Source organism: Loxodonta africana, chromosome 2, assembly GCF_030014295.1.
Source record: "Loxodonta africana isolate mLoxAfr1 chromosome 2, mLoxAfr1.hap2, whole genome shotgun sequence".
In the NCBI taxonomy this organism is placed as follows: Eukaryota; Metazoa; Chordata; class Mammalia; order Proboscidea; family Elephantidae; genus Loxodonta; species Loxodonta africana.
In genome coordinates this window covers 42,612,575-42,634,115 of record NC_087343.1, presented here as the reverse complement: position 1 = coordinate 42,634,115, position 21,541 = coordinate 42,612,575, and the positions used below count along the sequence as shown (strand labels likewise).

General features: G+C 37.5%; 1 protein-coding gene across 1 annotated transcript in view; it reads left to right on the top strand.

The window, feature by feature from the left end:
* Positions 1–21,541, top strand: part of CPLANE1 (ciliogenesis and planar polarity effector complex subunit 1) — a 175,812-nt gene that overhangs the window by 17,939 nt on the left and 136,332 nt on the right. Inside the window, exons 15-21 of the mRNA XM_064271392.1 lie at positions 140–220; positions 3,022–3,186; positions 7,859–8,032; positions 10,573–10,801; positions 11,961–12,100; positions 18,671–18,888; positions 20,844–21,008. Coding sequence (XP_064127462.1) covers positions 140–220; positions 3,022–3,186; positions 7,859–8,032; positions 10,573–10,801; positions 11,961–12,100; positions 18,671–18,888; positions 20,844–21,008 — 1,172 coding nt within the window. The remainder of the gene's footprint in view (positions 1–139; positions 221–3,021; positions 3,187–7,858; positions 8,033–10,572; positions 10,802–11,960; positions 12,101–18,670; positions 18,889–20,843; positions 21,009–21,541) is intronic.

The following is a 21,541-nucleotide window of genomic DNA, read 5'->3' as shown; positions in this document are numbered from 1 at the left end:
GATTTTATTAATTGGTTACAATTATTTGCTTTTCAAAATAATTTCTGGCTGAGAGGTATCCATTGAATTTGAAAATGAAGTAAATTTTTATAAGGTTGTGTAATTAACTATGACTAATTTTTGCTTAAAAACTTTTTAGGTGAAGAGTGTTTTCTATCAGGATCATATGAAGAATCTGTTCAGCTGTGGAAGAAATCTCTACAAGAAACTCTAGAGGAAGGTAGGGTTGTGTTACAAAAAAAACTTGCCATAATATTGGGTAAGAATGTATTTTAGTTGACTACAGAGATTAAAAATAATTCCAGATTTCAGTGTACTCATGATTTCTTAATGCTCAGATAGAAGTAGTATTGTAGACACCTTACCTGTCAGAAGTACCTATTTGAAATTCTTAGTCGTGGAATTTGTAGCACTGAGGATCATTTCAGTTACCTATAGATAGGGCTCCTTCTGCCCTTTTTTGATAAGTAGTGAAATCTGTGGTTGATTGTTGATGGGGAGAAAATGAGATTAAGATCATAAATAAAATAATGTTTTTGTCATTTAGAGGGACTGCAAATATCTAGATGGGAAAGTACAGATCAAATATTTTGCCACATACTTAGAAATTTAAAGAAACATGTAGCTAAGGCCTTCTGCCCTTAAGTCATTCAACTTTTAAGAATTTCCTGTGAGTTAGACTTGCTGTTGCATTAAATACGGGCTACATGGAGTTTTTAATGAGAATGCGTGGCTTTTAGAAACTGATGATAGCTTTATGGTAAAAGACTGAAAGTGGGGCTGAGATGATAAGAGGTTCTAAGGAGTGACCTTGGAGCTAGCCCTGGCTGCAGCTGCTACATGGTCAACTATGGCCAATTATTGACTTTATTTTCTGACTTCTATGGCTTAATATGTTTTATTCATTCCTCTATTTAACCAGTATTTATTTAGTGCCTGCTGTATGCCCAGAACTGTTCAGTCACTGAGGATAACTGAAATAAACAACTTTACCCTCAAGTTGCTTACACTCTGGAGGAGAGATTACAAAAACAACAGGGCTTTGAATTGGCTCATTCTGTTTTGAACCTCTGCTGAGAATTTGGATTTCTAACAAGTTCCCAGGAAGTTATTTGTAAGAATCACGTCCTAGGATCTTGTTAAGATGTAGATTCTGATTCAGTATATTTGGGGTGGAAATGCAGATTCTCAGCAGGGAGCTTGTTAGAAATGTAAATTCTCAACAGGAGTTAGAACCAGAATGAACTAGTTTGAAGCCCTGATAAACAACTAGCACTTTTCTCATTTTTTTGTATGGTTAGGGTTCTAGGGGAGCACATAAGAGCACGTCACACACTCTGAGGATGGGATATGAGCATCAGTCTGGGAAAAATGGCTTGGAGGAGTTGGCTTTTGAAACTGAGTAGAAATTGGCTGTTTAAAGTAGTGAGAATGGTTTAAGCAAAGGATATAATATTCCAAAGGCAAAACTGCATGAGAAACCATGACAGTTTGGTAAACTGCAAGTAGTTTAGGAGGACTAGATTATATGACCTATGTGTGTAATATTGGAGGTTGAGTGATGAGAATTAAGGCTGGTAAGGTAGGTAGGTACTAGAATATGAAGGAGGGTCTTGTATACAGTGTGGAGGAGTTATGATTTTATCCTGAAGGCAGTGGGATGAATTAAAATACTTTATGTAGGAAAGGTGCCTGTTCAAATATAGGTCATTTAGAAAGATCATTCTGTTACAGTGTGCAGGGTCATTTGCAGGAGGAGGTGTAGGGATGTGGGTTTTACCTAGAAGCAAGAAACATAGTCCAATGAGGAAGTCTTGAACCAAGCAATATTAAGGATAATGGAAAACAAAGGCCACATTTGAGATATTTCATAGGTTTGATCTTTTGGACTTGTGACAGAGTAGATATGGAGAAAGAAGTCTGATGGAGTTCTCAGATTTGGTGACTATCCAACTGGATGAGTAAGAGTGACATTCAGTGAGTTAGGAAGTTCTGAATGAAGAAACGTTTTTATAAGTATAGAGTTCCATTATGGGCATTTCATTTAAATTTAATTTCCAACTTTATCCATTAGGAGTTATTTCTAGTAATGGAAATGGAGACTGAAAGTATTAGGGGCTTTAATAAGAAAGAAGTTTATTTCTCTTTTTTGTGAAAGGCGGCCATAGGTTGACAGTCCAGGGCTGATTTAGTGTTTCCATGGTATCATCAAGGACCCAGACTCTTTTAGTTTTACTCTGTCATCCTTAGTGCATGACTTCCAGTCTTAAGGCCGTTATGTGGGCTGAGATGACTGCTGGAGCTCCAGCTGTCAAAGCTATATTTTAGGCAGCATAAACAAGGAAGGAGGGAAAGGCAAGAAAGGGTGCATCTCCCAGATGCAGCCTTCCTGGAAGTTCTACACAGTATTCTCTTGGTTCAGAACATAGTCACATTTTCATATGGTCACATCCCGCTGGAAATTGTGATCTTTTGTCACCTGAGTGCATTGTAATCCCAAATAAAACTGAAGTTCTCTTACTTGGAATAATGAAAAAAAGACAGGCAACCAGCAGTCTCTGTCCTAATTAACCCCCTCAGATATTTGAACATAGCTGCCAGGGCTTCCTATCTTATTGGATAGTTGTTCTCTTTCAGAAAGTCTCTTGAGAGTGTCTGTTTGATGTATGTGTGGTTCCTTAGGGGTTTTATAGCATGTTTCCTCTTGTTGCATACTGTACTGTGTGTATTTGAGATAGAAGTTGTTAATAGACAGTGCTGAGATGATGAGGATTGGCAACTTCCTTTGGACCAAATCTTAGTCATCCTAGGGCCTGATGAAAGGAAACAAGATTGTTGAGAATTTAAAATGAAAAAGAGCAAAGTATTGCCAACTTGTTTAGTATGAAACATTTACGTGTAAGTGTACACAGCTTGGTGAGTTTTCACAAATTGAACGCACTCATCTAACTAGTACCCAGATCATGGAACATTACCTTACTAACATGTTCTAATGTAAGCTTAATTCTTTTCATTTTGAAGGAGGAAAAAGGACGTGTTTTCTTCAGATACGCTATTATCTTTCTCTCTTATACTGCTACCTCTATGACTATAATTTGAATGATGCTCAAGGATTGTGTGATCAGCTAGTAAGAGAAATAATGAGGTGGTCCCACCTACCTGTAAAAGAAAATGAAGATTGTTCAGGTATGCTCTTTTAAAAATCAACATATTTAATCTTTTTAGTTTATATTTTACAGGTTTAGGCATGAAATTGCTTATACATAAAAGTTGGTTGCTCTGCCTCTGGGGTGCTCAGTTACATTGTTTTATTTTGGAGTGTCAGCTTTCAATAGCATAGTATTCTTTATCTTTGGAGCTCCAGGGCTTAGCAGTTATTGCCTCCTGAACAGATACAATAATTATTTTCTTACAGCTGAATTTTAGAATATCAAGTACCTGTGTATTTTTTCTTAGTATATTTATATATTCTTTAACTGTCACTTAAAATTGTCTAGTAACATGATGAAAATCACACTCTGAGGTGTTCTGGTTTTTACCTGTTTAAAAGGCTGTAGAGTATCTGGATTCTCCCTCTTCCCTTTTAAGAGGTGTATTTAAATGAAGCAATAACCAGAGGGAAAGAAGTATATGGACAAATATGTAATATATCACAGCGGTTCTAAGGTGGTAGACTTTTAAATTATGCACATGAATGTGTCAGAAAGGCCTGATGTGTCAGAATTTCCTGTCTTATTGGATAGTTGTCCTCCTTCAGGAGGCCTCTTTGAGTGTCTGTTTCACACATGTATGATTTAAATGGATCCCATGCCAACTCTGAACTTTACGGTTTCAGCCACTGCTGTCGATCTCCTGCTCTCTCATTTTTATCTTTTCAGAATTGTGTTCTTTATGAAAGTAATGCATGTTCATTTTAGGCAGAAAATATGGAAAGTATAAACAAGAAAATAAAATCACTTGCAGCTCTACCTCTTTTTGTCTTGGACCTTTCTACACACACACACATATGTATGCATATTATCAGCACTGTATATTCTATTTTATAATCTTCTGAAATTTAATATTGTGATGAGTATTTACCAATGTCAATATATCTTTTTAAAAATCTATTAAATGTTTTCCCCATTATTGAAAATTTTAGATTGTTGTCACATATTTACTGTTTTAAATACTGCAGTATACATAAATTTTTATAAACATTGCTGATAATTTCTTTAGGGTAAATTTCTAGAATTGAGGTTACTGGATCAAAGAGGATCCACAGTTTTGAGGCTTTTTTTTAAAATCATGCTTTAGGTGAAAGTTTACTGATCAAGTTAGCTTCTCATTCAAAAATTTATACGCATATTATTTTGTGACATTGGTTGCAATCCCCAATGTGACAGCACTCTCCTGCTTTCCACCCTGGGTTCCCTGTGTCCATTTGTCCAGTTTTCTTGTCCCGTCCTACCTTCTCGCCTTGCTTTTGGGCAGGAGTTGCCCATTTGGTCTCATGTGTTTGATTGAGCTAAGAAATATGTTCCTCATGTGTTTTGTTAGTTTTATAGGCCTGTCTAATCATTGTCTGAAAAGTGTGCTTCGTGAGTAGTTTCAGTTCTGAATTAGCAAAGTGTTGGGTAACCATAGTCTCAGAGTTCCTCCAGCCCCTGTCAAGCCAGTAAGTGTGGTCTTTTTTTGTGAATTTGAATTTTGTTCTACATTTTTCTTCTGCTCTGTCCAGGACTCTCTGTTGTGATTCCTGTTAGAGTGGTCAGTGGTGGTTAAAACCTGTTGCTGTCGAGTTGATTCTGACTCATAGCAACCCTATAGGACAGAGTAGAATTGCCCCATAGAGTTTCCAAGGAGCACCTGGTGGATTCGAATTGTGAACCTTTTGGTTAGCAGCCGTAACTCTTAACCACTACACTGCCACGGTTTCCTCAATGGTGGTAGCTGGGCACCATTATTTCTTCTGGGCTCAGGCTGGTAGAGGCTGTGGTTCATGTGGTCCTTTAGTCCTTCTAACTAGTATTTTCCTTGTATCTTTGGTTTTTCTTCATTCTCCTTTGCTCCAGATGGGATAGGACCAATAGATGGATCTTAGATGGCTGCTGACAAGCTTTTAAGACATCAGGTGCTACTCACCAAAGTGGGGTGTAGAACATTATCTCTATGAACTGTTATCCCAGTTGACTTAGATCTCCCCTGAGTTTTTTGTTTTTATTTTATTGTGCTTTAAGTGAAGTCAGTCTTTCATACAACAAGTTGTACACACCTTGCTATGTACTCCTAGCTGCTTTCCCCCTAATGAGATAGCACATTCCTCCTCTCCCCGCCGTGTTCCCTGTGTCCATTCAGCCAGCTTCCTTTCCTTCTCGTCTCGCCTCCAGACAGGAGCTGCCCACATGTCTAATTTGTCTGATTTGTCTACTTGAGCCAAGAAGCTCACTCCTCATCAGTATAATTATCTGTCTTATAGTCCAGTCCAATTCCTGTTTGAAGAGTTGGCTTCGGGAATGATTCCAACCTTGGGCCAACAAAGGGTCTGGGGACCATGACCTCCAGGGTCGCTCTAGTCTCAGTCAAACCATTAAGTCTGGTCTTTTTATGGGAATTTGAGGTCTGCATCCCACTGTTCCCCCGTTCTATCAGAGATTCTCTATTGTGTTCCCTATCAGGGCCGTGATTGATGGTAGCTGGGTACCATCTAGTTCTTCCAGTCTCAGGCTCCTCTGAGTTTTGAGACTTTTGATGTCTGGTATTAAATTGCCCTCCAGAAAGGCTCCATATTTTGTTATATGACTTAACCTTCAAGATAAGATAAACTAATAGTAATGTATTTGTTTTAGTTTTTAATAACAATTTTTAAAAATATATTAGGCATTTCCCTACTATGTCAGGCATTCCCCTAGGTTCAGTGACTCACTGAGAGGACTCAGAACTCAGCATATAGTTATCCTAACAGCTATGATGTATTATGATGAAAAGATACAAAGCAAAATCTGCAAAAGGAAAAGGTGTATGGGGCGAAGTCTGGGAAAACCAGGTGCGAGCTTCCAGTGTTCTCTCCAGTGGAGCCACACATGATATGGTTAATTCCCCCATCAAGTTGTGACGTCACATGTGAACTGTTGAATACCAGGGAAGCTCATTAGAGACTCTGCCCAAGTTTTTTACTGGGGGCTGATCACATCGGCCCCCTATGCCTAGCACAGACTATAATTCCACATTCCCAGAATGAAAGCAGGTGTTCAGCAGAAACCACATTGTTCAGTTTAGGCACGGTGAGCCACTTGTATCAGTTAGGGTGGTGGGAACCTCCTGAAATCCAGGTTCCCAGATGTTAGCCAAGGGCTAACCTTGTAAGCATGTCTTTCGAAGGATAGCGGTCCGACCTACCATTCTAACTCTTTTTTGCCCACCTACCTTATTATGTCATTGTATATAATTTAATTTTTTTGCATAAGGTTGCCATTATTAGCATTATACCTGTGCCATATACAAAATTACCCTTTCAACTTTTTTTTACTTCTGAATTTATATAGTTTTACTCTGTGACCATATCTTTTATAATCAGGTTGCTCTGTATTTGAGGGGCTTATTCTTGAATTTTGCATACTGAGTTCTGCATGATTAAGATTACTGGAAAGCTTGTCTTTGTAAATTCCTTCAGTAATTTTTACCCAGGAAGAAAAAAAAATCTCATGTATTTTTAACTTTAATGTGAAGAAATAGTATAATTTTCCCAAATATAGTAACCAAATGAAGATTACTACTTGAAAGTTAATAAAATTTTCTCAAGATCTCCTTTAAAAAATACATTCATTGGCAAATACTTCTTTGAGTGCTGTACATAGGGTCACTATGAGTTGGAGCCAACTTGATGGCTCCTAACAACAATAACACTATAGGAGGGTTAGGTATGGGGTATACAGTAAACAAGATAGAAATGATTCATGTGACTGTGCAGTAAGTGGCTTCTTGGAAAGAAAGATAACTTTTGTAATTGCCTAAAGTTAATGTTGTTAGTATTTATATGTAGTAGTTTTCAACTAGTTAATTTTCAAATTTCTGAATGTTAGTTTTTACTATTATAAGTTTTGATTCTCAAATGGTGATGACACTTGTCCTCTGTTCCTGCTAGGGCTCATCAGAATCACCCCAGAAATTCTGATATAACCACCCCACCCCAGCCTTTTTTTTCTGTTCCACTCATTCCCTTTATGTTTCTACCTCCCGAAAGAATCTTATAGTAATGAACCACTGTTATTCATGGGAGTATATTTCCCAGATCTAATGGTATAGAGAAAGCATTAGGAATCACTGTTATGGTGTTTTTAAGGTTATCTTTTGTAGTGAACCCCTCCCCTCCCTTCTTAGTTAAAAAAAAAAGTTCGAAAAGGAGGGAGGAAGGGAAATTATAAAATGAAATGCCAAGCTTGCAAGTCCATCACGTCTGGATTGTTTTCTATAAGTCCCTTCATGTTTTTAAATAAAACTGATAAAGGAATGAACAATTCCTAAGTGTTTACACTCATAATTATTTAATTTTTGGAGGGTTATTGTCTTCACGAGGAGGCTTGGTGGTTAAGAGTTATGGCAGCTGACCTAAAGGTCGGCAATTCAAATCCACCAGCTGCTTCTTGGAAGTCCTATGGGGTAGCTCTGTTCTGTCCTATAGGGTTGCTATGAGTTGGAATGGCAACAGGTGTTACAGGTTGTCTTCAAGAAGTATAGATGCCAATTATAATTTGGATGTTGATCTCACAAAAAAATTTTAATTATAGTCTTCTTCTTCTGTAATATTGGGAACTTAAATATTATTACTTTTTGATAGTTGCATCCGAATCTCCTTTGTGCATTTGCTTTATGTCCTTAGCTCCTGAGAAGTCTCACTGTCAGTTTGGAATGACTGGAAATGTTCATCCTGAAGCAGCAGTGAGGGTTATCCAGTCCATGGCCCGGTTCATGGCCGCCTATTTCACCAATCAGCTGCTTTGCATTTTGCCACCTCACAATGTGAATGTCCTTCCTCCACTTCATATTAAAACAGGTAACACAGTAAATAAATCAGTTTTACACCTTTGTTTTTGCATGTAACATTTAAAATCGTATTATTTGTTATTGTATAGTGATTATTACCCTATGGAAATAATACTGTTTTAACTTAGTGCCTGACACGTAGTAGGTACTCAGTGACGCTTCCTGAATGAATAGAATCTGAGAGAGGTAATTGCTTGAATCTGTTTTTATTAATTATAGATTTTTTGGTCACAAATTTTGAGCAAATTAGTATTTATAAAATTTCTTTTTAAAGTAAAAGGGCTGCCACCTTTATATATACAAAAATATGAAAATTTAAGAAATGTCGACTCTGCAGATTTAGAATTTAATTTTATTTGGACCATTTACATTGCTCTATCGGTATTTAATCATTTCTTTGGTAGGGACAAGATAGCTCCTAATCTGTGCTAGGTAACTGCCTTGCCCTTATGGAGATAAATGTACAGAAATTTTTATAGTGTTCGTTACTTCTACTATTTTTAATTGAGTACCTGCTATGTGCTAGACAGTGTTCTAGGTGCTGGGAATATATTACGCTTCACCGTATGAAATTGACAATATACAACATTTGTAGTTTTTTTTGACACGCGAGACAGATTTAGCCTAACTCCATGGGGAAAAAAAAAAAACAGATGAAATACCTATCTTATAGAGTTTATGTTCTAATAGGCTGAGACCGAAAATTAAATTAATAAATACACTAGCAAGAAAACTACCTGATGGTAATAGTTATGCAGAGAATGAAAATAGGGTAACGCAGTAGTGACTGAGTGGCTATTTTGGATGGGTGTCTAGGGAAGAACTCTCAAGAGCTGCCATTTAAGCTGAGCTCTTAATGACAAGAAAGAGCCAGTCATGAGCACAGCAGGGCTTGGAGCATTCTAAGCCGAGCTTATTTAAAAGCCTCCAAGCAAGGACAAGCTTGATATATTTGAAGAACATAAACGCTGGTGTGGCTGTACCATAGAGGGTATGGTGGAAATGTTACGAGGTGAAGTCAGAGAAAGGCAGAGACCAGATGATGTAAGCCAGGAAAGGAATCTGAATTTTATTCGAAGTTACTTGAGGGCTTTAAGCAGGCGATAACACAACTGATAAATATGTGCAAGGAACACATAGGTTAGAGTGGTACAAGATAAACCTAATTAGAAGTTTAATAGAGGTAGCAACAAGTGGTCAGCAAATTTATTCAGTCATAGAACCATGGATTTTTTCTTCTTTTTTTCATTTTTGAACTTTAGATGAAGGTTTATAGAACAAACTGTCTTCTCATTAAACAGTACACATGTTGTTTTGTGACATTGGTTACCAACCCCATGTCATGTCAACACTCTCCCTTTTCAATCTTGGGTTCCCTATTACCAGCTTTCCTGTCCCCTCCTGCATTAGTCCTTGCCCCTGGGCTGGTGTATCCCTTTAGTCTAGTTTTGTTTTATGGGCCTGTCTAATCTTTGGCTGAAGGGTAAACTTCAGGAGTGACTTCATTATTGAGCTAAAAGGGTGTCTGGGGGCCTTACTCTCGGGGTTTCTCCAGTCTCTGTCAGGGCAGTAAGTTTCATCTTTTTTTGTAAGTAAAAATTTTGTTCTACATTTTTCTCCAGTTGTGTCCAGGACCCTTTATTGTGATCCTTGTCAGAACAGTTGGTGATGGTAGCTGGGCACCATCCAGTTGTACTGGACTCAGTTTAGTGAAGGCTGTAGTAGTTGTGGTCCATTAGTCCTTTGGACTAATCTTTCCTTTGTCTCTTTAGTTTTCTTCATTTTCCTTTGCTCCAGATGGGGTGAGACTGGTGGAGTATCTTAGATGGCTGCCCCCATGCTTTTAAGACCCCAAATGTTGCTCACCAAAGTAGATTGTAGAACATTTTCTTTATAAACTATGTTACGCCAATTGAGTTAGATGTTCCCTGAGACCAAGAACCGTGGATTTTGAACTATGTGTTCAAACTCTTATGTTCTGTGATTGTCTCAAGGTGCAGGTAGAGGTGGAGGACTATCTTCAACACTTGGACTGCTTCACAACACTGTTGTCTGGTCTCATTTGGGGTTCTTCAGGAGGCTCTAGGTACCCTCCATATTTTTCTAGTGTGAGAGACAGACACATATTTCAGCCCACAGTAATAAACTGTACATTGTGACCCAGTACACGTAAATGCCTATATGTGTGTACGTGTTATCTGACACAAAAGTTTCATTAAACAGTATTTACCTTTATTTCATGTAATGTACTCTAATGTTTTTCTATTATTTTAATATTTAAAGTTGTTCTGTTTAATTTTAAAAAATACTGGCATTTGTATTAAGATGCACTAATGAGGTACATTCTTTATTATTAAAAAAAAAACTTTCCGAGTATACTATTTTAGAAGCATATTTTATATATCTCCATGTTGTGGTTTTGTGTAAAAAAATACTAAATAGTCAATTGGAGAGGTAAAAGTACACATTTAAGGAGACATTCTAGTAACTCCAAATCCTGAGTTCTGATACATGTAAATGTAATATCTGTTTTCTTTTATTCACTCACAGAGCAGTCTCTTCGACTTATTATTCTACAGCACTCTAAGGTGGCCAGTGTTGTTAGAGAGCAGAATCTCTCTAATGTGTGGACAGTTGAATATGCACTTGAATTATTATTTATTGGTGGCCTGGTTCCAGAGGCTGTGTGGTTAGCACATAAACTTGGAGACTGGAAAACATCTGTTTCAGTTGGTGTGGCCTTCCAGCTGTTCTGTAAACATGATAGCAGTTTCACAAGGTATGTATTTTTAGGCAAACTTAAGTTGCAAAATAGTATAAAAGTTACATCTGAAGTATTTTCTATTTTTATTATTGTTGCTGTTTATAGATCATGTGGAATCCTTACTTCAGCATTATCCAGTGGAACTTCCTTTGATGATGGAAATGTTCAGTATGTTCAAGTATATTGAGCACTTGAAATGTGACTAGTACAACCAAGGAACTAAATAGCCACAACAGCTAGTGGCTACTGTGTTGGACAGCTCAGAAGCTTACTTACTCATGTTAAAATGTTTATAGCCTAAAATGGGAGCATTTATTTCTCCCAAATACGATTTGAGTTTAAGCTAATCAAATAAATTTGCATTTCACTTTTTCTGAATACTCTGGCATTGCTCTGTTTTTTAAAATACATTTTTCAATTCATCTATTTATTTATTGAATAATTGCTCTGTACAGATCTTTTTGTCAGATATGTTAGTGGATATAAACTTAAATGGCGCATGGTTTATATGCTTAAGGCTCTTATAATTTACTAGAGAAAAGAGGTCAAAACGGTATAATTTACATATCATGGTAAGAAAAGGGCCATTGGTACAATGATGAGAGCAATAATTATCAGGTAAGGAAAGGTCAAGAAATACTTTAGGTAGGAGGTATCATTTGAGGTGAGCGTTGATGGGTAGATACGATCTTGACAAATTGAGTAGCTATCAGGAGAGTAAACATTCCAAGCATGAGCAAAGACGGAGCAGTGGAATATATGAAGAACGTATATAGGGCCAACCAAAAAAACCAAACCCAGTGCCGTCAAGTTGATTCTGACTCACAGCAACCCTATAGGACAGAGTAGAACTGCTCTGTAGAGTTTCCAGGGAGCACCTGACAGATTCAAACTGCTGACCCTTTGGTTAGCAGGTGTAGCACTTAACCACTACGCCACCGGGGTGTCCATATATAGGCAGCAGTGGGAAAGAAGAATGAGGAGATAGATTAGAAGCATAATCATGGAGGGCCTTAATACCAAACTTAATCATTGAGTTTTTCTTATTTAATATAGGATGAATAAATGAAACAAATTCCACTGTTTCCTAAAATTTTATGTTTTGTTCTTGATGTGTGCATTTTTCCTTTTTTTCAAAATTTGAATTCATTTCCCTAATTTGATGTGATTTCAGGTCTAAGAAAAAGGGTCTGCAGCTACCATTAAATTTGACTCCAGCACAGATTTTCCAGGAAAAACTTCAGTGCTTTTTAGGTCAACCAGCCTCTTCAGAAGCAAAAAATGAAATGGGTTCAAAATACAAACAATTTACAGGTGTGTTACCTACATGTGGTATGACATATGCATCAGGTTAGTTAGTACACATTTTATGACATTTAAGCTCGTAAATATCTACAGATGTGTTGACACTTTGAAATAATCTTATCCAAAAAATAAAAACACACTATTTATAGTTAATCATAGGAGCATCCAAAACTGATTCCAGCTTAAAACATGAGGATTTCTATACATAACCTTTAGATTTCCAAGTATTAAGGGTTCCTTCCGGAAAGAGAAGTTATGATTAATAAATTCTAGGAATATAAAGTCAGCGTGTTGCAGTGATGCTCAAAGCTATGCCATCGGCATTCAGATACCAGCAGGGTCACCCATGGAGGACAGGTTTCAGCTGAGCTTCCAGACTAAGACAGACTGGGAAGAAGGACCTGGCAGTCTACTTCTGAAAAGCATTAGCCAGTGAAAACCTTATGAATAGCAACGGAACATTGTCTGATACAGTGCTGGAAGATGAGCGCCCCAGGTTGGAAGGTACTGAAAAGACTACTGGGGAAGAGCTGCCTCCTCAAAGTAGAGTCGACCTTAATGACGTGAATGGAGTAAAGCTTTCGGGACCTTCATCTGCTGATGTGGCATGACTCAGAAGAAAGACCTGCAAACATGCATTAATAATCGGAACTGGAATGTACAAAGTATGAATCTAGGAAAATTGGAAATCGTCAAAAATGAAATGGAACACATAAACATCGATATCCTAGGCATCAGTGAGCTGAAATGGACTGGTATTGGCCGTTTTCAATCGGACAATCATACAGTCTACTATGGTGGGAATGACAACTCGAAGAGGAATGGTGTTGCATTCATCATCAAAAAGAACATTTCAAGGTCTATCCTGAAGTACAATGCTGTCAGTGATAGGATAATATCCATACGCCTACAAGGAAGACCAGTTAATACGACTGTTATTCAAATTTACACGCCAACCACTAGGGCCACAGATGAAGAAATAGAATTATCAGCTGCTGCAGTCTGAAATTGATGGAACATGCAATCAAGATGCATTGATAATTACTGGCGATTGGAATGCGAAATTGGAAACGAAGCAGGATCAGTAGTTGGAAAATATGGCCTTGGTGATAGAAACAATGCCGGAGATAGAATGATAGAATTTTGCAAGACCAATGACTTCTTCATTGCAAATACCTTCTTTCACCAGCATAAACGGTGACTATACACATGGACCTCGCCAGATGGAACACACAGAAATCAAATTGACTACATCTGTGGAAAGAGACGATGGAAAAGCTCAATATCATCAGTCAGAACAAGCCCAGGAGCCAACTGTGGAACAGACCATCAATTGCTCATATGCAAGTTCAAGCTGAAACTGAAGTAAATCAGAGCAAGTCCACAAGAGCCAAAATATGACCTTGAGTATATCCCACCTGAATTTAGAGACCATGTGAAGAATAGATTTGACGCATTGAACACTAGTGACCGAAGACCAGACGAGTTGTGGAATGACATCAAGGACATCATCCATGAAGAAAGCAAGAGGTCACTGAAAAGACAGGAAAGAAAGAAAAGACCAAGATAGATGTCAGAGGAGACTGAAACTTGCTCTTGAGCGTCAAGCAGCTAAAGCGAAAGGAAGAACTGATGAAGTAAAAGAACTGAACAGAAGGTTTCAAAGGGCCTCTCGAGATCACAGAGTAAAATATTGTAATGACTTGTGCAAAACCAAAAGGGAAGAACACGCTCGGCGTTTCTCAAGCTGAAGGAACTGAAGAAAAAATTCAAGCCTCCAGTTGCAATAGTGAAGTATTCCATGGGGAAAATGTTAAACGACGCAGGAAGCATCAAAAGAAGATGGAAGGAATACACAGAGTCATTATACCAAAAAGAATCAGTTGATATTCAACCATTTCAAGAGGTGGCATATGACCAGGAACCAATGGTACTGAAGGAAGAAGTCCAAGCTGTTCTGAAGGCATTGGCGAAAAACAAGGCTCCAGGAATTGATGGAATATCAGTTCAGATGTATCATCAAACAGATGCAGTGCTGGAGGTGCTCACTCATCTATGCCAAGAAATATGAAAGACAGCTTCTTGACCAACTGACTGGAAGAGATCCATATTTATGCCTATTCCCAAGAAAGGTGATTCAACCGAATGTGAAAATTATAGAACAATATCATTAATATCACATGCAAGCAAAATTTTGCTGAAGATCATTCAAAAATGGCTGCAGCAGTATATCAACAGGGAACTGCCAGAAATTCAGGCCAGTTTCAGAAGAGGATGTGGAACCAGGGGTATCATTACTGATGTCAGATGGATCCTGGCTGAAAGCAGAGAATACCGGAAGGATGTTTGCCTATGTTTTATTGACTATGCAAATGCATTCGACTGTGTGGATCATAAGAAGTTATGGATAACATTGAGAAGAATGGGAATTCCAGAACGCTTTATTGTGCTCACGAGGAACCTTTACATAGATCAAGAGGCAATTGTTCGGACAGAACAAGGGGGTACTGATTGGTTGAAAGTCAGGAAAGGCGTGCATTAGGGTTGTATTCTTTCACCATACCTATTTAATCTGTATGCTGAGCAAATAATCTGAGAAGCTGGACTATATTAAGAAGAACGGGGCATCAGGATCGGAGGAAGACTCATTAACAACCTGCGTTATGCAGATGACACAACCTTGCTTGCTGAAAGTGAAGAGGACTTGAAGCACTTACTAATGAAGATCAAAGACCACAGCCTTAGGTATGGACTGTACCTCAACATAAAACAAAAATCCTCATAACTGGACCAATGAGCAACATCATGATAAATGGAGAAGAGATTGAAGTTGTCAAGGATTTCATATTACTTGGATCCCCAATCAACAGCCATGGAAGCAGCAGTCAAGAAATCAAAAGACGCATTGCACTGGGCAAACCTGCTGCAAAGGACCTCTTCGAAGTGTTGAAGGGCAAGGATGTCACCCTGAGGACTAACGTGCGCCTGATGCAAGCCATGGTATTTTCAGTGGCATCATATGCATGTGAAAGCTGGACAATGAATAAGGAAGCCCGAAAAAGAGTTGACGCCTTTGAAATTGTGGTGTTGGTGAAGAATATTGAATATACCATGGACTGCTGAAAGAATGAACAAGTCTGTCTTGTAAGAAGCGCGGCCAGAATGCTCCTTAGAGGCAAGGATGGCGAGACTGCATCTTACGTGCTTTGGACATGTTGTCAGGAGGGATCAGTCTCTGGAGAAGGACATCATGCTTGGCAGGGTACAGGGTCAGCGGAAAAGAGGAAGACCCTCAACGAGGTGGATTGACACGGTGGCTGCAACGATGAGCTCAAGCATAACAATGATTGTAAGGATGGCTCAGGACCAGGCAGTGTTTTGTTCTGTTGTGCACAGGGTCACTATGAGTTGGAACTGACTGAACGGCACCTAAGAACAATAACAACAAAGTCAGATGGCTCACTCCTTGGTGAGGAAAAGCACTAAATAAATACATAAATAAGCCCTCAAGGATCCCTATAGTAGTCCTGGCTTTACTATCAAATATGCATCTTTTAATAACTAACTTCTTTAATTTTTGTCTCAATTTTTCAATTTGCAAAAGAAACAAATGTTTGCTGCATTTGGATAATTTTTTTTTTTTTTTTTACAGTCATAGCATCATAAAATCTTGGACGCAGAAGGGTACTTAGAAGTAATTTAGTCCAACTGTCACCTATTGCATAAATCATAGTTTTTAATAATTATTTTATTTTTGTTGTTGAAAATATAAACAGCAGAACATAACCAGTTCAACAATTTCTACATGTACAATTCAACTGATTACCTTCTTCAAGCTGTGAAACCATTCTCACCCTCCTTTTCAGAATTGTTCCTCCCACATTAACATAGAGTTTTTTTTTTTTTTTTATTGAACTTCAGATGAAGGTTCATAGAACACACTAGTTTCACATCAAACAGTACACACATTGTTGTATGACATTGGTTAACAACCCTATGACATGTCAACACCCTCCCTTCTCAACCCTGGGTTCCCTATTATCAGCTTTCCTGTCCCCTCCTACCTTCCAGTCCGTGCCCCAGGACTGGTGTGGCCCTTTGGTCTTGTTTTGTTCCATGGGCCTGTTCGATCCTCAGGAGTGGCCTCGAGGTTTTTTTTTTTTAACAGTTCAGAATGGCATTACAAAATTTTAAATATTGTAGTATTGCGAGTATTGCATTGTTTTACCTAGGAGCCCTGTAACATTTGTTTGTTTTGCAGATTGAGAAATTGAGACAAAAATTAAAGAAGTTAGGTATTAAAAGTTGTATATTTGATGGTAAAACCAGGACTACTATAGGGGCCCTTGTGGGCTTATTTATTTACTTATTTAGTGCTTTTCCTCACTAAGGATTGAGCCATCAGACTTTATATTCCTAGAATTTATTAATTATAACTTCTTTTTCTTGAAGGAACCCTTAATACTTAGAAATCTAACTGTAGGCTTTTCTTTAGAAATTTTCTGTCCTGGTATTTTTTTTACTTATTATTTTTTTTATTACGGTAAAAATATATATATTTGCCATTTCAACATTCTTTATGTGTATACTTCAGTGACATTAATTACGTTCATGTCGTGCTACCCATTTCCAGAAATTTTTATCACCCTTAGTGGAAACTCAGTACCCAGTAAACCGTGACTCTTTGCTTCCTTCTCCCCATAGAAGCCAGTAATAACCTTTGGTCTCTATATGTTTGTATATTCTAGATATTTTATATAAGTAGCATAATATTTGTCATATTCTGACTGACTTATTCATTCAGCATAATGTGTTTAAGGCTAATCCAATGTGTAGTATGTATCAGGACTTCCTGTCCATGTCTTTCTAAAAAATATTTTGCTTAATGAAAAAAAAAAATTGAAAAGATAATGTAAAAACATGGAAGTTGGCTTTGACAAAAAGATTCAGAAATCCCCAATCCGAACTTCTGTTTCTGGCAATATGATGTTTTAGATGATCTTAAAACCCTCCCACACTAAATGTATTGATAAAATATGTTTCTAGATATTTTAAAATATTCTTTGAAAGGATAAGCTTTAAAGAAAATAAGGAGAAACTGCCAGAGTTCAGAAACAAGAGAGAGAAAAAAAAAAGGTTTTTCAGGGGAAATGAAACATATATCCAAAAAAAGACTTGTACGTGAACGTCCTTAGCAACTTTTTCATAATAGCCCAAACTGGAAACAATCAAAATATCCACCAACTCATGAATGGATAAACAAATTGCAATATATCTTTACAAAGGAAAAATAATAAAGAGGAGCAAACTACTGATAACATGCAGCAGTATGAATCAATCCAGAACCATTGTTCTGTAAGAAAGAAGCCATGAACAAAGAGTTCCCACTGTTTGAGTCCACTTAGGTGACATTCTATAAAAAGCAAATATATAGGGACAAGAAACAGATCAGTAGTTGTCTGAGGGTCAGTAGTTGTCTGAGGGTAATGGGTGGAATTAACTACAAAGGGGCATAAGAGAAGTTTTTGGGGTGATGCAAATGTTTTTACAGGGCTTTATGGATATGTCAGACTCAGCAAACTGTACACTTAAAAAGGGTGAGTATTATTTTGTGTAAACTATACCTCACTACTGATTTAAAAACAAAAAACTCAGTGGATAAAATAGATTAGTTGAAGAAATAATTAACTGGAAGAGGGATCTGAGCAAACTGTACAAAATATATAAAGTTGGAAAATATGAAAAAGAAGTTTCATGGAGGAAGACAGAAGTCTCAAGATAGGTCTGACAGGAATTCCAGTATATCCACACCAAATTCTGGGTAGTCGCTACCTGTGGGGAGAGAGGAAATGGGGTATGATCAGTATACAGGGAATTTTAGCTGTATCTGCAATTTTTTTTTAATCTAAATTGAATATAGCAAAATATTTGACAAGGCTGAGAAGGAGTGCATGAGTATTTTCATATTCTATACTTTACTGAATGCTTAATAGATTTTATAATAGGAAAAAAACATAAGTCTCCAATTCTACCATGTTCTGTCTCTTCACATTTTACCTTCTAGGATGTGCGCATATATATACAGATTGTTCGCATAGTTGCAGCCAGGCTATATACTATTGTATTTTTTTGTTTTCTTAGCTTTACATTGTAAGTTGTTTTGTTTACTGTTATAAAAATATTATCATAGACTGTTAAGAAAAGGAGAAAGTTGCTTCTTATACTACCTTCACATGATTCTGTGAATTATTTTGATAGCTTGATTTTTTTCCATTAATATTTTTTCAATTTTTATTATTACTTTTTGACTCAGGACTAAATTCCAAGAATATTTTTATTACAAACTTGTATTACAATATCTCATATGATTCTAGGGAAAAAATCTCATGCTCTGGTTGCCTATGATCTTAAGATGACAAAATACTTCATAAATTTCTGTCTGTAAGTTTGGGTGTTTTGCATGTTAACAAGCACATTCATTCTTGGTCAACTTTTTCAGATTTGCAATTTTATCCAACAAAATAGGATGAGAAATAGAATGGAGTTTTCAACTATTTTACCTAATTTTATATTTGATAGATCCTATTGAAGAAGAAGATGGAACTCTTCTATTTGGTTCAGTGCAGGAAGTACTGAAAGCAGCAGTTATGGCTGATGCAGACATTCTTTCAGAGACATTTCAGCTTCTGATAGACTCTGCCAAGGACTTCAGTAAGGGACTGTGGGGCTTAGTGCCTGCAGGCTTGTACCTTCCAGCTCCTCCATTGTATTGTCCGCAGCCAGCTATTCTTAGTGAAGTAAGTTCAGTTCATTAAACTTGAAATTCGTTTAAAGTCGATTTTGTCCAATTTTTAAAGTAATTAACTTGGTAATAATCATTGGGCGTTGTACTATACTGCTGTTAACCATTGCCGTTGAGTCGATTCCAACTCATAGTGCCCCTATAGGACAGAGTAGAACTTTGCCGTAGGGTTTCCGATGCGGTAAATCTTTTACGGCGGCAGACTGCCACATCTTTCTTCCGTGCAGTGGCTGCACCAGCTTTTTGTTTAGCAGCTGACTGCTTAAACACTGAGCCACCAGGACTCCTTCTACATTGCTATTTAGGTTTCCTTTGTAAAATGCAGATGATAAAAAATAGCGCCTATCTTATAGCATTATTGTCAAGATTAAGCGAGATATTTTGTAAAAACTTTTAGCTCAGTGCCTGAGCCATATAGTAAAAAAAAAAAAACCAAAACCAAACCCAGTGCCGTCCAGTGGATTCTGACTCATAGCGACCCTATAGAAGCAGTCAATAAATGCGAGAATTATTGCAATAATACAGCAACATTAAAAGATAGTTCTTTATATCCAGGTTTTTTTTTTTTTTAAATAAGCATTTATTTAGGGTAACAAATAGAATAATGAATGTCAGAGTTTAGAAGCCATAAATTATTTCAGTCTTTGATTCACCTCATTATTTGCCTCTTTTGAGAAACTCACTTTGATTTTTCTTTGATTTGAAAAGTGATTTTCTTTCTTCCGACAATCCAGTGGATAGTTCTGTCTAATAAATGGCGGCATTGTATTCATCTTAGTAACTTTTCCTCTGCTCTTACTGAACATCATAACATACAATTAGCTGCTTTAAAGATTTAACATGTGATTTTAAATTATTTATATTTAAATTACTTTAATATTTGATTAACATTCTGTCCTGAATGAATCTCTTTGGCTAAAGTTAATGGAAAGACCTGATCAACAATCAATGAAGCCTTTCCCTGGAAGCTGGAAATGTGAGATCAGCTTTCTCTGAATCTTACGGACTCCATAGGGGAGTGACAGATACCAAATAAAAATTGATTACTGTTGAGAAGTTGGAAGGGGTAAGGATGTTGGGGAAGCAACTCTTTTACAACATTTGTATTATCTCGTTATCTGGGAAAATAATCTTTAGCTACTGTTCAAATAGCATTTATTCAACAAACATTTATTGGAGTCCTATTATGTGCTGGATTGTATTCTATGCACTGTTGTTGTTAGGTGCCATTGAGTTGATTTGGACTCATTGTCCAGCTTTCACATGCATATGATAATACAAAGATTAATGACAAGGCCCTCCTTCTTGAGGAGTTCTCAGTAAAGAGGGAAATAAATACATTGATTTATACAGAATAAATCGTGTTATAAATGCAAATATGAGCAAAGTGTTGTAGTAGCACAGAGTGGGAGGGCTTCACAAGAGAAGGTGACTTGAAGTCGCAGGATCTGTCCAGACATAGAAGGAGCTGTCTCGATAACATTCCATCAGTGGAATTAGGAGTAGTGGTCTTGAACTGCTCTAGGAAGAAGCTTTGGAATTAGGGTCAGTTTAGGCCTTCCCTTTGCTTGAGAAGAGTAGTGTTTCTTAATGTTAGAAACAGCTATAGTTGAAATCTCAGAGGCCATACTTCAAAATGTCCTTCATAGTTCTCCAGGAATATCTTAGCTTAAAAAGCACTGAATGTAATTAGCCTGAAGGCTAAGCACTAGACTACTAGCTGCAAAGTTGGCGGTTTGAACCTACCCAGAGGTGCCTTGGAAGACAAACCTGGTGATCTACTTTCAAAAGGTTACAGCCCTGAAAGCCCAATGGCATAGTTCTACTTTGCACACATGGGGTCAGCATGAGTCAAAATCAACTTGACGACAACCAACAACAACATTTTATTTTCACTTTAACGTTTTAAGCTTCCATATTACTAGCTACTAAATTTATTGTTTTCCTCAGGAAGATGGTGATGATCTTCTTTTAAAAGCTGAAAAAGATTATCGCCAAAAAGTGTCTGGAATCCTTCAGCGCATTCTCTTGCTTTTCCGGGCAGCTCGGTGTTCTTTTCCTGCAGCCCAGTGGTACATTTTGCAGTTGAGGTGGGCAAGAAAAGTCATGCAGAAGGTATGGAAATGTCTTAGTCATTTATGTGCTGTTAAACACCTTGAATATACTGATATTTATTAATATAATATTTATAATTGTGACACTTTTCCAAGGGGTCCTGCCCTACAGATCCGTAAATTACAGGTTTATTTACAGTAAGCAATCTTGACAGACCAGGTAGTTCCTGCTAAAAGGACTGTGAACTGGGTTTCTGTGTTAGCCCCATTCTGTCTGGCAATAGACAGCATAATCTAGTCAGTTAATTCCAGGGAAATTCCGCTAGGTTTTCCCTCCACACTCATTGAAATTTAGACTCAGTTCAGGGCTTTCCCCCCATTTCTCCCTGAGGTGTTATCTGTGTTCTGTGGGGACTTAAGTGGGGTGAAAGAATGCAAAGTTAGTGTTAGTTCTTGGCTGTGTGTTTACTTTTAGTTCTCTTCGCTAGTCAGATTCTTCCTGTTGTTAATCTTCTGAGATGTGTAATTCAGTTTGATTCTGGGGCTGTCATCCCATTCTATACTGGGTTCCACTGCATTGTTACCTCCAGCCAG